Source organism: Molothrus aeneus, chromosome 1, assembly GCF_037042795.1.
Source record: "Molothrus aeneus isolate 106 chromosome 1, BPBGC_Maene_1.0, whole genome shotgun sequence".
NCBI lineage: Eukaryota > Metazoa > Chordata > Aves > Passeriformes > Icteridae > Molothrus > Molothrus aeneus.
In genome coordinates, this window is record NC_089646.1 from 33,010,811 (window position 1) to 33,027,905 (window position 17,095).

The 17,095-nt window shown below is 38.6% G+C and overlaps 1 protein-coding gene across 1 annotated transcript in view; it reads right to left on the reverse strand.

Annotated features, from left to right (window-relative positions):
- Window positions 1-3,811: 3,811 nt before the first annotated feature.
- Window positions 3,812-17,095, reverse strand: part of OSBPL3 (oxysterol binding protein like 3) — a 67,343-nt gene continuing 54,059 nt past the window's right edge. Inside the window, exons 18-23 of the mRNA XM_066554692.1 lie at window positions 15,658-15,736; window positions 13,421-13,565; window positions 11,986-12,130; window positions 11,189-11,315; window positions 10,521-10,643; window positions 3,812-9,339 (exon numbers count right to left, since the gene is read on the reverse strand). Coding sequence (XP_066410789.1) covers window positions 9,243-9,339; window positions 10,521-10,643; window positions 11,189-11,315; window positions 11,986-12,130; window positions 13,421-13,565; window positions 15,658-15,736 — 716 coding nt within the window. The 3' untranslated portion in view covers window positions 3,812-9,242. The remainder of the gene's footprint in view (window positions 9,340-10,520; window positions 10,644-11,188; window positions 11,316-11,985; window positions 12,131-13,420; window positions 13,566-15,657; window positions 15,737-17,095) is intronic.

Consider the following 17,095-nt stretch of genomic DNA (forward strand, 5'->3'; position numbering starts at 1 on the left):
GGTGCTGAGCAATAGGACAAGAGGTGATGGGCAGAAACTGCTGCACAGGAAATTCCACCTGAACGTAAGGAAGAACTTCTTTACTGTGTGGGTGACCCCACACTGGAACAAGTTGCCCAGAGGGGATGTGGAGTGTCTCTTGCTGCAGACACTCAAGAACTGCCTGTGTGCAATACTGTGCCATGTGCTCTTGGATGATGCTGCTTGAGCAGGGAGGCTGGACCAGATGATCAAATGTGGTCCCTTCCGACCTGACTGATTCTATGAAAAGGCTGCAGCTATCCTTCTGAAGAGTGGGAAGTAAAGAGCAGTCACTGTCCTGCAGATTTATATTGATGGTGGCCCGGGACGGAGTCACACAGCTCCAGGTTGTTGACACTATTTGTTATATTGCAGTTCCACATGCAGACCAGGTCTTCACTAAGCTGGAAAAGAACCTCATGTATGAAATGAAGTGCTGGCCTCTTCTCTGACAATTAAAAATGTAATTTATTTGCTTCATCACAGGACTAAAACTGGTGTCCTTGCTGCTTGTAGTGCCCTTGTTTATCTGAATGGTGCAGTGATTTGGGTGAATGGCATCTGTAACAGGTGATGCAAGTACCCTGGGGTGGGTGGCTTTTTTACTGCCAGAGACAGCTCTTTGCAGCTGGGAGATGGGATTGTGCTTCTCCTGCAGAACCAGTTGCTGTCAGCTTGAGATGGGGCTTATTTAAGTTATTGTCCAGCCTCACCAATGCCAGCATACTGCAGTGAGAGCAATACAGTTTCTAAAAGAGAAGGAAGACCAGCTGTGTCCTGAGAGGAAGCATTGTCAGGAAAGGAAACAATGAGCAACTGGTACAGGGAAAGCATGAACTGCAGTTACTCCTTTTTCCTAGGACCTCATGACTGCACACTTCAATACAGAGAATCATACTTCAACATGTACTCTTTCCTCTCATTCCTTTCTCCCACCATGTCAAACAACCAATTCGTGTTGTTATCAAGACCAAAACATAAGCATCAGCTTTAGGAAGCTTTGCACCTACATAAAGTAGAATGGAGCTCCTACTAGGGCTTTTCCCCCCACCCTGTGATGTGGCACATGCTCTTTTTCAGTTCCTTATATTCACAAATGAGAATATAATATCCTGGAGTTCTCTACCCTACATCACCTTTAATTGAAGCTTTAGTCTGTCTCCTTAATGAAAGAAGGCATGTTAAGGAAGGGCCAGGCTCACCATTCTTTAGTAACTAGAAAACTCAGAAAAAGTCAAGCGTGTCCTAACTGACATATTTGCAGTGCCTGTCTTAGGCAAAGTCCTTAGTAAAAGATTTTCCCCACCAAAGAACTTTGTAATTTGGTGCACTATTTTTAAACCTTATAAGAAAAATTGATTTTTCCATCCAAAAAACCTATATAGCTCTTGTTGCCTTTACAGGGTTTACTTCATTGACTGAACTGCAAGGAGCAAACAAGGAATACAAGTAGGATGACCTCTTGACTTCACTCCATCTTCAGTCTGTCCATTGCCAAAATTATAACAAACCTTGCAGTAAACAAAACTGTAAATCTCTTTCAGCTATTAGACAGGTTCTCATCTATTGATAAATCTACATAATCTTCCTTGCCTTAGGCAGCAGTCTAGGCATTGCAGACATCCTTATAAAAACCTAAGGAGGAGAGGATTTTTCAAGGCATGTACTGCGGTAATTCAAAGTTGCTTTACTGCAACATTTATTTCTTTTTTTTTTTTTTGACACAAGCTGAAAAGTAAGGAATTTGTAATTTTGGAAAACAATTTTCATCAAGAAGTTTTAATAAAGACAAACAATGTTAAGCAAGCAAAAAAAAAAAGTACTTTTGAATTTTAACAGCTGGTTTTACTAGAATAGCATGTGAAACATAAGCACATAAAATCCTCAAGGATAAGTAGTACCCTAGTATTTAGAGGAAGACAATAATTCCTGGAGTCTGAAATTACAGTCAGAAACAGCGGATGTTAATACACAACATCTTGTGTTCCAGGAATTTATTACTGGTTCAAGAGCCTGTAAAAACTTACATCAGCGAGCCCACAGAGACACATTCTCAGTTAACTCAAGCCTTGGCTACATTCAGCTCAGTAGAGCAATGTTGATTTACCTCAAATGAGAGTTTGCACAAAGTAATTTCAAATATTTCCCTTGGTACAGAGTAAGCAAAGATACAAATTCCTAAGTATACATCAGAATTTTGATTCTGGCCAGCTTTTAACCCCATTTAAAAACAGTAACCCTACAAATTCTTATGCATAAAACACAGAGGTCTTAATTAAAAATCAAAAAACCAAGCAGAGAGAGCAACATTTGCAACATGAAAGCAATATAAGGAACATATAATTATATATTCTATATATAATATAGAATTTATAGACCATAAAAAAACAACAACAAAAAGCCAAGACGTGTTGGTTACTATGTAGAGCAAGCTTTGCTCAGCTGTCAGTGTTTTTCCTCACCTTATGAAGGTTTGAATCATTTTGCAGTAAGCAAAATGACATTAAAGGGGGATAACTGTAAATGAAAAGACAACTGATCTTAAATGCAAATTGGATGCAAGTTCTACACTCGCCAAGTTTATCTTGCACTTCTGTAGAGGAGAACAGCCCGTTTTGTCTGGGTAGGACTGACCACACTGTGGGCATGGTGTTAGCTTGTGGGGCAGTCATGAGAAATTCACTCTGCAAGAGAAATTCCTGCTGCCCTGGGTGTTCATGAGTGGGTCACCAATAATGAACATCCCTTGCAATCTTCCTCTCCCTTTTATAATTATGAAAAAAATACTACTGCTTCTATAAACCAGAACTTTCCCAGCAACTTCAACTAAATGCTAGGTATTTCAGATACCAATTAAACAGTATCAGATCTCTATGAAATAAATCAGCAATGAAGTAATTCTCCCTGACACAATGAGACAGTTCCAATGTTCTTCACCCAATAGAACCAAAATGGCTGGATTTCAAAAATCCAGGAGCTGATTCTGGCCCACTGTAAAGACTGTTTTGCTTTTGGCCTCTATCCTGATTCTGCCATGTGCCACAGTTGAGGATATTTGGCATGGTAACAAATATTTAGATCCAGTTTTCCCACCTCTTTCTGAATGCTCCATGCTCCCTCCCTCCAAATCTTTGCAGCCACTGAGGCTGCAAAGTGCCACAGAACTGCAGTCAGGAATTTCACGTTACACTCACTGTACTCCCACATTTTTAAAGATCCTAGTCCATCCATATTGCATCTTATACACATATGGTGGGACTGTGAGACATTATTGAGGTCTGATAGGCAGAGCTGTCCTGAACCACCATCTCTAAGGGGAAAACCACCACATTTCTATCCTTTCTTTCCAGTTATTTATTTTACCTAGTAAATACCATGTTTCCTTGTTTTTAAAAGTTGTTTTATGGAAAACATTTAGTTTGTGGTTTCTGCACTCATAATAAAGCATAATATTTATGCTGGACATCTGTATGCTAAGAACTGCTTTTAAGAATAAACTTCCAGCAGTAAATGGATTCCATCAGCTTACCCCCTTTCCTGCCCCAGTGTCTGGCACATTAGCTGTGCAGCAGAGCTGTGCAGAGCAGTACAACTGGAACATTGCACAACTTCCAGACAGATTGTTAGAGTGATAAATAAGGGTTCTAGCAGATGGAAGCTCTTTCCTACTTGCCATTTTGCAAAGTGTAAAAAGCACAGATCACTACAGCAGTGAGATTTGTTTCAGCTGCCACTAACAACCTGTGAAGAAAGATGCTTACAACCCCTGGAAAAAAGTCAGGGTGCTCTGTGACCTTTTGCAAGTATGATTTATTAACATCCAACTAAATTGGTTACAGAGACAAAAATAATAAATCAAGTTGTACTCCAATGTCAAGGTACTCCATGTTATTACAAATATTTGGAGTGAAGCAGAAAACAGGGATGGTCCTGACTACAGAGAGACTTCTCAAATATCTGAAAGTCAGCAATAATTCTAATACATAAGATACCTTTCCTCATTCTGAAATCACTAATGCTCTATCAAAACAAACAACAAATTCAGCATTTAGCAGCTTTGTTTATGTAATACCTCATACATGTGAGATGGTTTTCCAATACTGGAACTAGGAAAATACTGTTAACACAAAGACTTTCAGATTCTCAGGGATGCCAATCATCTCCAATGTGTGGAGGTGATGGACATCATCACCTCTTGTGGATCAGCATCCCAAACATTCTCATAGGCTTTAATACAGTTTTGGTTTCCACATTAAAACACCAAATCCACAGTTTATATTTAAAAAAAATGAACCATTTAAAATAATTCTTTAACATATGGCAACTACTTACGCGGAAATTTTCTCTTATTGCTTCCAAAAAGCTGCAGCAAGAGCAGTAGCTAAGAACTGAGCAGTACAGTAATACATTTGGTGGTAGGTTACAGCATTTACTAAGTTTCAAAAGGTAAAAGCCAGATAATGTGCAGTTTCTTACGAGCCCACAGCTGCTGGAGTAAGTTGCACCCACCAGTAGCTAGAAAATAGAACGGATGAGTTATTGAACACTGTGAATTTTATTTATTGTAGGAATAATTCCGGAATGAAAACACACTCAACCAAAAAAAACCTGTCATTTTAATGTCACTCATTTGTATAGCACCATCTCATTCTAGCCCTTGCAAGATGTATTCAGATATGTGGACGAGTTGGATGTCATCCTTCTTGCTATTAAAATGCACCATGGGCCAAGTTTTGCACTCCTCTTCAGCTTGCCCCCTTTGCATGAGTTGTACACAAAAAAAGAAGCCATACTAAACAAAGCAGGATCTGCTGAAAGTTTCCTGCTCTGCCAAGCTGCTTATTTGGAGAGACAACACAAGAGATTTACACAAAAGCAGATGCAAGGACATTTGTAATTAGGATCTGTTGAGCAGGTATAGATGCATATTTCCATAGCACACTACCCTTACGAGGTCTGACTCCAGTGAGTAAGAAAGTCTTATTCACCATCAAAGAAAAGATACAGCAGGAATTTATGGGGAAAAAAATTTAACTACAGCCTCTAGGTATGATTTATCATTTGTTGCTCTGGACTGTTTTCCTATTCTTCAGGTTATTTTAATAAAGAGAAAAATAGAGGACACTGAATAAGGGACCACAAAGAAAACCTGAGCAGGACTGTAAACAGCTGAGGGAAAGTGGGGGGCATGGAAAGGGGTGAGGTCTTTGTTAGGTTGGGTTTTTTGGGGGGGTTGTTTGTTTTGAGACCAGCACTGGATGGTTGTGCAATGTGAAAGCTGTCCCTCGTTGGGCCCTAATTTCTGGTCCCGTAAGTTGGTGTTTCTGTACTATGATCTGGCCTCAACACTAAGCTGCCAGGTAATACAGGTGAATGTGTTTGCAACTATTATGTCCTTCAGAGGCCAGATTTTAAAAGAAAGCAGCAATCCTATTTCCAGTCCTTCAAAGAAAACTGGTTGGTGTAAGAACAGATCTCCAGGATCTTTCCTTATGAAAATTTGGGCTGGTTTTTCTACTCCTTCCAGGCATCTAACTTTCCAAGCTCTGCATAAAGAGCCTAAGTACAGACTGCTGGATCTGTATTTCAAAAAGTGTCTAAAAGAAGTAGTTCAGTGCTGGCAAACTATCACATCAGGCATAACTCAGAGAACAGAGATCCAGAAAGGAATGCAGTGATTAATGGTGCATTCTAGTTCCACTTGGTCTAAAGGGCACTTTACACTACCCAGAGTCGCCTCCTGAACAAGTGATGCTGTTTTGTAATCCCAAATTTACGCAAAATCAGAAACTAAGCATCAAGCCTGCAAATCTGAAGGCAGAGCTGTGGGTTTCTGTTCCTATGTATAATATTTCCCTGGTTTTTTTTTTCTTTCTATGCTTATAACTTGAAAAATGAAGCAGGGTTTCAACACCCAAAGGCCTGAGCTGCTCCATCACCTTGATGGAAGTTTATAGTGAGGGTTTTACTTTATGAAGAGACACACACAGAAAGGCAGAGTTGCATGAGTGCTTCTCAAACTGGCCTCCAAATTCATATTAAGCAGTGTTATAAAGCAATGAAATAAGAGAGCTGACAGCAGGCAAGGGTCATCAGGAAATTTTAAGACTGGTCCATTGAGCTACACACCTTGGGGAACACAGTTGTGTATGAAAGGAAGCAGTTAAGTTGCCTGATGCATTCTTTTTTTACCATTCAGGATAGAAATAGTGGGTAAAAAGTCCCTCAGTGTCAGTTATTAAGAATAACAGTTGTCTTAGTTATACTGCAGAAAGCTAATATAAATTTTGTACCCATTAACACAGCTGAAGTTTTGGGGAAGAACATTACCCAAATTTCATATTTTACCAAGAATAACTTTATAGAATATATTAACTTTGTGAATGTTGAATATATTTACATGCAGAAATACACAGAACTAACATCAAGACAAATTTCTTCCACTTCTTAATATACAGTTAACAGAAGTTTAACAACTAAACCCAATTGTTTCATACAAAAGTAAGCAGGGAAAACTATACTGCAGTTGGAAATGTGGGGTCAGAGGATCATTCACAACTGATTACATTGTGTTTGGAGGTGTGTATTAGAGATTTACAAAAGGAGCAATTACTTGTTCAATGATTTTGCTTCATGCATTTAAGAAACACCCTGGATTATTCTCAGGCATTTTTATGGAGACAGTGCTAAAACTCTGGAGTTTACTTTCTTGATACAGAAATTTTGATGAAGAAATTGTTATATAAGGCACTGCTCAGCCCAATGCTTCTTGTCATTCTTCCCATGTCTGTATTTGAGACAGTTGGGAGTGTTAGAGAAATCAGACTTGGCACTACCAGTCTGATTCCTCAAAAACCACGACTCAAATACCCCATATGAGACTTGTTTTGTTTAATACCTGTGTGGGGGAATCCCCTCCACACACAGAACACACAAACCCAGCAATCAGATCAGGCAGTATCACAGTAGCTGCCAAATATGACAATGAGCAAGCTTAATGCAGCCTCCACAAATTTTGCTCCTTTTCTTAAAAGCTTTTATTTCCTCTACCCTCTTTTGTTTTTAAATGAACCTTAATTTTAGTATAAATTGTAATTACCAACAGCAAGGATAATTGCAATTATCAACTCATTTCTGTGCCAGGTTTTGACAGTTAATACAAGGATAAAAGACAGGAAGGGAACAAGGCATGAAGAGAACCTAATTTTTCTTGAAAAGCCAAACAGCCCCCAAAGTTTAAGACTTCCTTTGGAATCAAAGCCCAGATTTTGTCTTCATATAAGTGTGAGCCTTGCTTTGTTTAAAGCTGCTGGCATGGTAGTCAAGTTTTTTGAAGACATATTAATTAGATATAATTATGCTAACTTCTTTGGTAATAAATTATGAAAATGATGGTGAGGGAGAGATCCTGGGCAAAATGAAAAATGGTGAAAAAGCATTCATCTGCCTCCAAGACAATGAGGCTTCAAGGTAATAGAAAGCACAGTTCAAATATATATCTAATCTGACACCACAGATTTTGTTTAAAATTTAAAACCTTCATAGTATTTCCTTCATGATACATATAACACAAAGATCCATTTTCAATAGATTTTCTCTAGAACAATGCAGCACAACTGCAATAAAGTGCAAGCTTTTCTAAGCTATTAGTCTGTCCTCCTAGGAGTCTACTTTATCCATACCATGTCCAGTTGTTCCAGCCATAAGCCAGCATGCCAGCATTTGGGTTTGTTTTGTGTCTTTACAGTGGCATGTAAAGAAAAGAAAAGGGTGTGGTGACAGGATGCAGGTCTATCACATAGAAAACTGCATTGCTGCCAGAGAGTTGCAGACACACGGAGCAGATTTGAAGAACCATGGATCAGGCTTGGGTTGCAGATATGTGGGAATGATCTATCTTTTATCTTCTGATCTATCTTTTAAATTAGTCTGTTAATGACTATGGCATTGTGATTTGATGGGAAAAAACCAACAGTGCTGCTCATCTCTATAATCTTCATTCAAAAGTGAGGCTTCTGCTACATTTGCTTCCTGTTAAGTTTCTGACCTATGGTTTAGTAGCTTCACAAATTGAACCATACGTATAAAATTACAGGAAAGGGATGCAATTGATTTAGTGCAAGACGTTTAAATATTTGTCTGAACTTAACAAACAAACAGAGGAAGATCAAAGACTCCATACACTTCTCCATAAGGCAGATGGTAATTTTTTAAATATAAGATTTTAAATACATTATTTCTTAAGAGGTAGAAAATATCAAAATACAAGGAAAAAATTTCTATCTTAAAATAATGAGTTTGCTTACTTTTTAAAAAGTCTTACTGTTGCAATTTTTAAGTGAATAAAAACAAATGAAGCTATGGAAGCACAGGATTTCGTGCTCTGTATAAGATTTCACTTACTGGAAAAAGAGAGAGCTTCTTCATCTAGTCAGTACTCAAGCAGTATATACAAATGATCTCCTCTTCTTGCCCTGTTGGGGGCTATAAATTTGAAGTGAAAATTTTTCCCAGTGAAAAATTTTGGCGATTCCTGACTTTCTAGCACTACATTTAACCGGGTACAGTTTATGTATAAGGCAGTGGAACCACCGACGTAAGCTCAGAACTACCTCTTCCATAAAGCTCAGAAGAAAGTTAATAGAAACAAAAGCTTACTTAAATCTTTCCTGCAGACAGCAAAAGATCACAGTCAGATTCCAGCACCAGCTGATAATCTGTTTTAACAATTTATACCAGCCCAGAGACAGCTGAACTACTCATTGCGCTGTGGAAGCCTACCTACAGTTTGAGTTACTAAGGCTTGCACTCTTCCTCAGCACAGCTAGGAGATGCTGATGCTACTGTCTCCAATGCAATTCAGTAAGGCATAATTTAACTCAGAACTGACATTATTAGACATTGAAAAAGTAGTGTAAAAGCTCCTCTCTTTTCCATCTGTTAACATTCATTACTATTTATTAAATATTTTATAAAAGGAAGTTAGGATATTTATACATTCAAACAATCACTGCAATAGTTGAGTAAAGGAAACAAATGAATTCTCAGATTCTAAATTAAGCATGATTCTGGAGATATGCACATTTGCACATATGCACACACCACACACATTCTGTATGTGTGTGTGTGTATATAGATATATAGTTATTTTTAATATATATATATGTCTTTTAAATCAGATCCAAGAATACAGCACAGAATGTCTTCACTTAGCTCCTCTTTCACCAGAGGACAGGATTGTCCAGTTTGGAAAAACCAGGTTCTTTCCTAAGGTCCATGTAGGTTCCATTGCTCACCCAGGAGTCATCACTGGATTTCCTATCAAAGATTAAACAAATGTAAGCTTATATTTTCCATCTATATGCTGTGTAATGCAGTGTAGCACCATGCACAGATAGCAAATCCAGCCCACAAGCCAGGAGCAGTGCAGCTCATTGCAGCCTGCAAACAAGGCAGTACAGATTGGAGAGATGAATGGGTGTGTCTGCACTGGGCCATGGAGAGGCATCTCAATCTCATGTTCACCAGAGAACATCACTATTAAAGAGCCAAATGCATTAACTCCTATCTGCTCTAATACTTTTGCTATATAATAATTAAATTCTTTATTCCACCATTTAAATCTACAGGCTAAATCTCAGCTTTCAAATCCTCATTGTAAGGATTCAAATCCTCATTCTTAGTCACAATTCTCATTGTGAATATACAATCACAAAGTACTAGACTTTGCCTTTATCCTGCTTCCCTTTAGTAGGTGTGATTGGCATGAGATGAGTTAGCTCACCAGCTTGTCAGAGATGTACTAGTCTATGCCATTCCCTTTTGCACCTATTTAAAACATTCCAGGGTTCCTCAGAAGTACAGTATAGATATATCCAGAAAACATTGGACCCTAGATCTGCTAATAGGCCCATACAACATTCATCTTGGCTCCAACTCTCTCACTGCAGGAGGACAGAGAAGCTGGGGGCAAAAGACCACATTCTCACCAGCATTCCTTTTTGTCTTGATGCCTCAAGTCTCCTGTTCAACTGATTTACAACAGGAAGAGATAAAGTGCCCTCAGAATAATAATTCTCTCCCCATAAAATAGGGGAAACATGTTCAAAAATAGCCCTGCAAGTGAAAGGCTCCAACTCTGCACACTTCCATGCCAGGCAATCCCACTGAATTCAGCAGAGGTAATTGAGCTAAATCCAGCTACTTCAGCTTGCTTCAAAGAATCAAAGGTGCTACATTTTACTCAGGCAAATTCAAATGTGGACCAAATATCAATTACCATCAAGGCAAAAAAAAAAATTCAGGGATGCACTAATAAAAAACTAATACATAACTGTGAGTTTTAACCAAGTTGGGAGTATTCTACATCACCAAAATACGAACCCTAAGTATATAAGGGAACCCTGAAAAAAACTGGAGCCTGTCACATGGCAATTTAGAATCAGATTTATAATACACATTTCAATAAATGATAGTATATGCTAATTATTATCTAGTACCTGAAAAATCTAGGCTGATGCTCTAGATTGTTTTCTTCTAGCACCTTCCGTCGTTCTCGCTGTAGCTGCTCGATCCTCTGCTTTTGCATTTCAGCCCCTTCAATATTCCCTTCTTCTAGAAACCTGCAGCAGCAGTGATATGACACAATTGGTCTCCTGCCCCCAGAAGGATCTAATCTTTCCAGCAGGTATTTCACAGTGTTTGAAAGGTAAACAACTACCTCTGCAGACAACTGCACTGTGAAAAAGCACTTAAGGAAAACTAACTCTTGTAGCAAGCTCAGAGTCACAGTTAAATTAGATTCTTCTAGTTGGAAATTTGCAAAAGCTAAAATTCCACTGCAGAAAGGAATTTCAAATGTCTTAATTTCAGGTTACTCAAATACTTTGAGTATGCTCAACATCCAGTACCTGAAGTACTGAGGTTTTAACATCCTTGGAAAGACAGTTATCTAGAAGCATCCAAGAGGCAATTTTAGGACAGACTTCCATAATAACTAGACCATCTCTCAATAAGTGATTACAATGTCTGTTTCAGATACACATTCATGTAAAAATAGAAACACACTGCAGTTTTCCACAGAAAATAGTCTGAGTTCAGGGTAAAGTGAGTGTACAGAAGATTAAGAACTATTTAAGGAAAATATTTCAGAGTTAAAGCTTCTTACCTTTGGTCTGGCCTAAAACGTGTATCAGTGGATGGGAGTAATGACCTAGTTTGTGGGTCCAGTTCATTTAACTCCAGTGCAAATTGTGTAAATCCATACCACTGTTCATAATCTTTAGGCATTGGGTCTACAGAAGAAAAAAGTACATTCAGAATTCCAATTAAATGCTATTATATTGAGAAAGAAAATTTCAAGCTCCCTCCAGTCATTTGTTTATGCCTGATCCACAGTGTCAATGCTGGGGAAACAAGAGGTTTTTAATAATGTGACAAAAGAGAACATCCCCCTTGATAATTGCACTGCAACAAGACAGATTTCTGTTCTCTCAGCTGAATCACAGCACAACTGTGATGAAGGCCATGCTATTATCATAATGTTTTTTCAAAACACAGTAGACAAAACCCCACAAGCTTGGGAGAAATTCAGCTATCACTGTCATTACAGAATTGAGCTTTGTGGGCTATCCTCCAGTGTTCAACACATGAAATAAACAACACTTCTCTGCACAAGCAGTAGGAGTTTGTTCCTTTTTTTTCCCCTTCCTGCTAGAGTCCTCAATACTCACTTCATGCCCAAATATGAAAATGAGGGAGAATGGAGAAAATTCAGGAAGCCATGGGGTTAAGTTCTCATATTATTTAAATTATATATTCTTCTGATGTAACTTTTAAATGCTTGACAAAAATCTAATATTCTACAGAAAAATAACAAGAAATTGGGGCATAATAAAGATATGAGAACAGTAAGGTTATACTGAAGATCTCAGTTTGTGTACATGAGCAATTCTGATCACTAACTTGCTCTCCATATGCAGTTTGAAGATGAAGTTGTCCCACAGTATAAACTTTCATGCCACTTCCCAAAGAGTCGATGCACAACTTTCCCAGATTTATCCATGACACTGCCCTCAATCTCATGTGCATTTGGACTCCAATACTTTGCCTAGAATTAAAAGGAACAAGGAGAAAAAGGTGCATAAGAGCTCAAGTGCAGCCCATTTTGCCATGCCAGTAGCACCAGGCTGTAGAGCAATAAGAACTGCTCATTTCAGGTGTGCATTACAATATCAAGTGCAAAGAACTGCTGTTAGTACCATTAAAATACAAACCTATTACTATGTTAGCTTCTTAAAATACTGACGTTGAGAATTGTATTTATTTTGTTTGCCTTTTTTAGGGGCAGTATGAGGTAAAGTGCAGCTGACCCTGAATTTTGCCCAAGGACAGTTGACCCTGAGTCCTGACTTGGTTATCCACATCTCTCCCAAATTTGCAGAAGAGGAAGAGAAGGAATTCATAAGTTAATCTCCACTTTAAACACTTTACAATATCAAAGGTGTGAGATTTGCAGGCTCTCAGCCTTAAATATTTGAATTTTAAGCATCCAGTGTAGCTCTGAAAATACATGAAAGTACTTTCAAGTAAGTATTTGGAAAAAAAAATCACCCTAATGCTTCTTAGAAAGCACAAAGTATTCAGGAAAACAAATCAAAGAACCCCAAACTTGCTGGGGAGCATGCCATGCTGCATAGGTACACTGAAGTACTGTATCCCTTGTATTTGTATGGTCTGTTTTATGTCCAGCAGAGCCTTTCTCCATCAATCAGATACAGAAAATGCAGGTTAAGGTAAGTCTCTTAGGATGATTTATAAAAGTATAAAAGGTATTTCTCAGGTTAGAAATTCTGGCATTGCTTTACATTTTCATTGATTGTCATTTACTACGAAGTCATCTATTGCCAAAAGCTGAATTTCATTTCAGTTATAAGGACAATTCCTGAAGAAGTCATATATATTGTACTTGTACTGAAGCAAAAGCTTTGAGTAACACCCCAACCTCTTACTTAAACTCCTCTGAGTACCTGTGAAGGGCTAGCAAAGAGCATCAGGAGAAACACCCTGCATAAGCACTGGTCCTACAGCTGCTGAATGACTGCAAGCACAGCATGTGCCAGCGGGCCAGTAGCCACCTTGTGCTTATGCCTCTCATCAAACCCAGAGCAGGCTTTCCATGATACTCCTTTCCCCATAATTCCTCCATTTCCAGTGGAATCACTCAAGAAAGCTGTTGCTTCTCTTTTGTGTCTAGTGAGTGGCAGTTCCTTCAAAGTTACAGTTTTCAAGGAATCACAGGTAATTACAGCTTGTAAGCAGAAGTGCTGAGCTTCAGCAGGGAGCATCCTCCCACTGCTCTGCCTGTTAGAAAAGGCAGTGCCAGCACTGCTGTGGTTACCTTTATGAAAGTCAGTTTGCAGTGGCAAGTGTCATCGTTAAGATTTTTTATGATGATCTCTCCATAGTGTTCAATCCATCTTTGCCCACTTAAGATGTTATGGATGCAGGATGTCACCTTGTTCCATGCAAAATGGTCTTTAAAACTGTAAGGAAAATTACACACAAGAAAATTGTCATGCCATGTTCAAGTGAGCTCAAGCTTGAGGAAAAACATTTGCAGCAACTTGATTAGAGAAACCAAATAAACATTTTTTAAACTAGACTGCTTCATCTTCTTGTTCCAAACCTTCTCAAAAACAAACCCTATGGCAACAATCCCACCTCCCAGAAAATCCTTTTCACTTCTTCTAGATACTTTGGTCTTGAATTCAGTTTTCTCTCTATCTACTTGTCCTTCTAACCAGTTTTAAGTTTCCAGAAGTAATCATTCTGGTATCATCTACAGTCTGACATCCAAGCTTGTAACCCAGTGACAATGGAGAACACAAGGACATGGGCCACCAGAACATGTACTGAGAGGAATAAGCTCTCAAGGCTGAGCCTAACATGTGTGCTTTAGGCAAGAGCCAAAGTTCTCACCAGGCACTTCAAGATGCAGTTGCACACTGGGAAACAGCAGACAGGGAGACATAAACAAATACCAATAGAGAATGCAACGTTTCACCTTTTATGAAGGAAGTAGATGCTCTTATAAAACAGCTTTATAAAGCATCAAGGAAAGGAAAGTCTCATGAAGACATATATTCTACAATTTGTTCTGGGTATGGATGGCCAACTCACCATGGGTAAGGTAAAATAAGAACTTACAAAGCACCAGTTTCCCTACAGCAAGTGCCTCACACACGTCCTTGTGAAGTTACTGCAATCTTTCCCTTCCTCCCCTTAATCACTTGCTTTCACTTGCTGCTTTCTAAGGGCACACACAAGGACAGTTTGTACAGACTTGCAGATAAGCAGCCAATTTATCCCACAGTAACTTGTTTTTCTGCCCTTACCTATGCATGTCACATGTTATCACAAATACTAAAAACATCTATTTGTTTCAAAATGAACCTTAAGACTAATGCTTAATTTTCCCCATAGCCTGGGCACCTTTTTTGTACCCAATTTTGTATCAAATAAACAAGGATACAAACCAACACATGGAGATCACACATGAATCAGATTGCTTCCCAGTTCATCAGCCCATCATAGGCCCTAATATATTAATTATTTTGGCTCTGAGCACTCATTCACATCCTTTCATTTCAAAGTTTAGGGCAGGTGCTATGAACATAACATGGTTTATACATTACCTTTTGGATACTATCTTACTAGACTACAACATTATCCACTTGAAAAAAAAAGACATGCTTGATTTGATGAGTGCTAGGTACTTGAATTCTTTGTTGTTTTTGTGGTTTTTTTTCAGATGGCAGGATGGCAGATTAATTAATTTTGTACTTTCTCACTGGAAAACAGATTTAATTGGAACAATACTCAACCTTTAGACCTCTGGTTCTGCAAACATGATGGATATAGGCCAAATTTTAAGGGATTTTAATTGCTCATCAATAATGGGCACTCTGACAAGCCAGCATTGAAACACTGCAGATTTTTATTCAAAAAAACAAAAGGAAACAAACCAACTGTACTCAACACTTCTCTACAGTGGCTGCTTCCTTGGATAATGAACACCAGATATGTAAGTGGTTCTACTTATCACTTACAGTCATTATTTCTGCAGAGATTATGGTTGTTGACCTTGCCTACAGCCCAGAACACCCCATGGTGTCAGGGTCCCTACAAATATAGTTAAAAAAGACAGGAACACTACCACCTCATCCCCCCAAACCCATACTCCAGCAAAAGAACTCATAGCTTCCTTTCCCCTACAGTTTTTCCCTGTGAGTTTAAAATGCATTAAGGTTGAAATTCAACTGAAGTATGAAAATACCTTTTCATACTTTCAAAAAGAAAAAATACTTTTCTTTTTTCAAGGTACACAGAAGTAAAGGGTTTTTTTTCATTATTTGTTTTTCATAACTTTTGAAAGAGTCAGTGCTTCTGATTTATGCTTCTTGTTTTGGTTTGGTGGGGTCTTTCTTCCTCCCCTTTTCTCTTTAAATGAATTCAAAGCCGCCAGTCCCTCCAAAGGGCAGAGCAGAGCTGGCTGTCCTCTGAATGAACGTGGCTGCAGTGTGTGCAAGCATCAGTGCCTGTGCAGGAACAGCAGTGCCCAGCGGCAGCACTTACGCTGGAAGAGTTACGTGTGTTGTGCCAACTGGAACAATCTCCATGGACTTCCCCCAGAATTTGTTTTTCCATCTGACATCTGGAACAAGAAGTAAAAAAAAGATAGGTTTAGTCACAGGTGGGTGAATCATGCTGTTTCTGGGCTCTACTTTATTTTCAAGAAATTCAAAAAAACAAAGTTCAACAGAAGCGTTCAAAGAATGTTGTGGGACCTTCAAATATGTTTTGGTGGGTTTGGTGTTGTTGCTGTTTGCTTTGTTTGATTTTCATCATAATATTGGTTATTTAAATAGCAAAGTAACAGATGTTTAACAGTCCTCTCAAAAACTTTTTCAAAATAAAGGAATTTGAATAAGCCATAGGCAGCATACACTTGTCTGCAATTCAGTTGCTATTCAATTAATGCAGACATTTTCAAAGACAAAAGCAGAATTTCAAATACAAAAATATAACAAGAAAATTCGCAGTCAAGAGGCTAAAGAAGGTTTCAAATGGCATAAATGGCAGAGGGTTTTAGTCCAACTTCCTCTGTAAGTTTAACTGGTCTTTTGAAATCTTGTCTGAATCACAGAAAGAGGTGTCCAAGCCTCATGCCTTTTCTTCAAAAATATAAAAAAGATAAGAAAACTCAATGCAAGCTTAGCCAAATTTATTGAGCAAAATCACCTGGAAGAGAAAGAAACAGAGAGGAGCATGGCAAAATGTGTGTAGTTAAATTGGGCTAGATAATCAGGCAGTAACTTTCATAGTAACTTCAGAGCTCAGAGGAATAGTACCCTTCCTATTTTAGACTCTAGGAACTCCATTCCCTGCCCAACCTAAAAAAGAGGGGGAACTTCAACTCTAGTCTCAAAAAGATACTAGTTCTAACAGAAGGAAAACATAACACCATTTCCTGTGTAATTCTGGGGAGAAACTCTTACACTGGTTGTGAGATGGATGCTCAAACCACAGCTAAGAAATTACTCAGGTATCTCCTGAGTGTGTATGTGCAAGTGAGGAATGAGCCACACTGGGCTGCCTATCATTGCCAAGACTAGAATGGGATATAGGGCAGAATTCTGCACACAAAGAAGTCACTTTTCTTATCATGTGAGAAAAAGACCTTTTGGGTTTTTTGGTTTTGAAGTCTGGTGCTGGGTCAACATCTTCAGTGACAGCGATTCTCTTGTGATTCCTACACTGCACAAGTGCTCCAAAGCTACTTCCAGTATGATGTTGTTGAGGCAAATTCTGTCCTGGCTTTCTTTCTTCTGCAGTGGGATGGAAGAAAAAAGGCAAAGGTACACCCTACCAAACTTAACAGTTAAAATGCATCACCAGATTGTGCCAAATTCTATGCTCTCATAAATGGCAAAGCTGTCCCACAGAGATCAGCATGTGGGAAACATCTTGGGAGCCAGGGTGCAATTTCATCACGCAATAATTTAAGGACAGA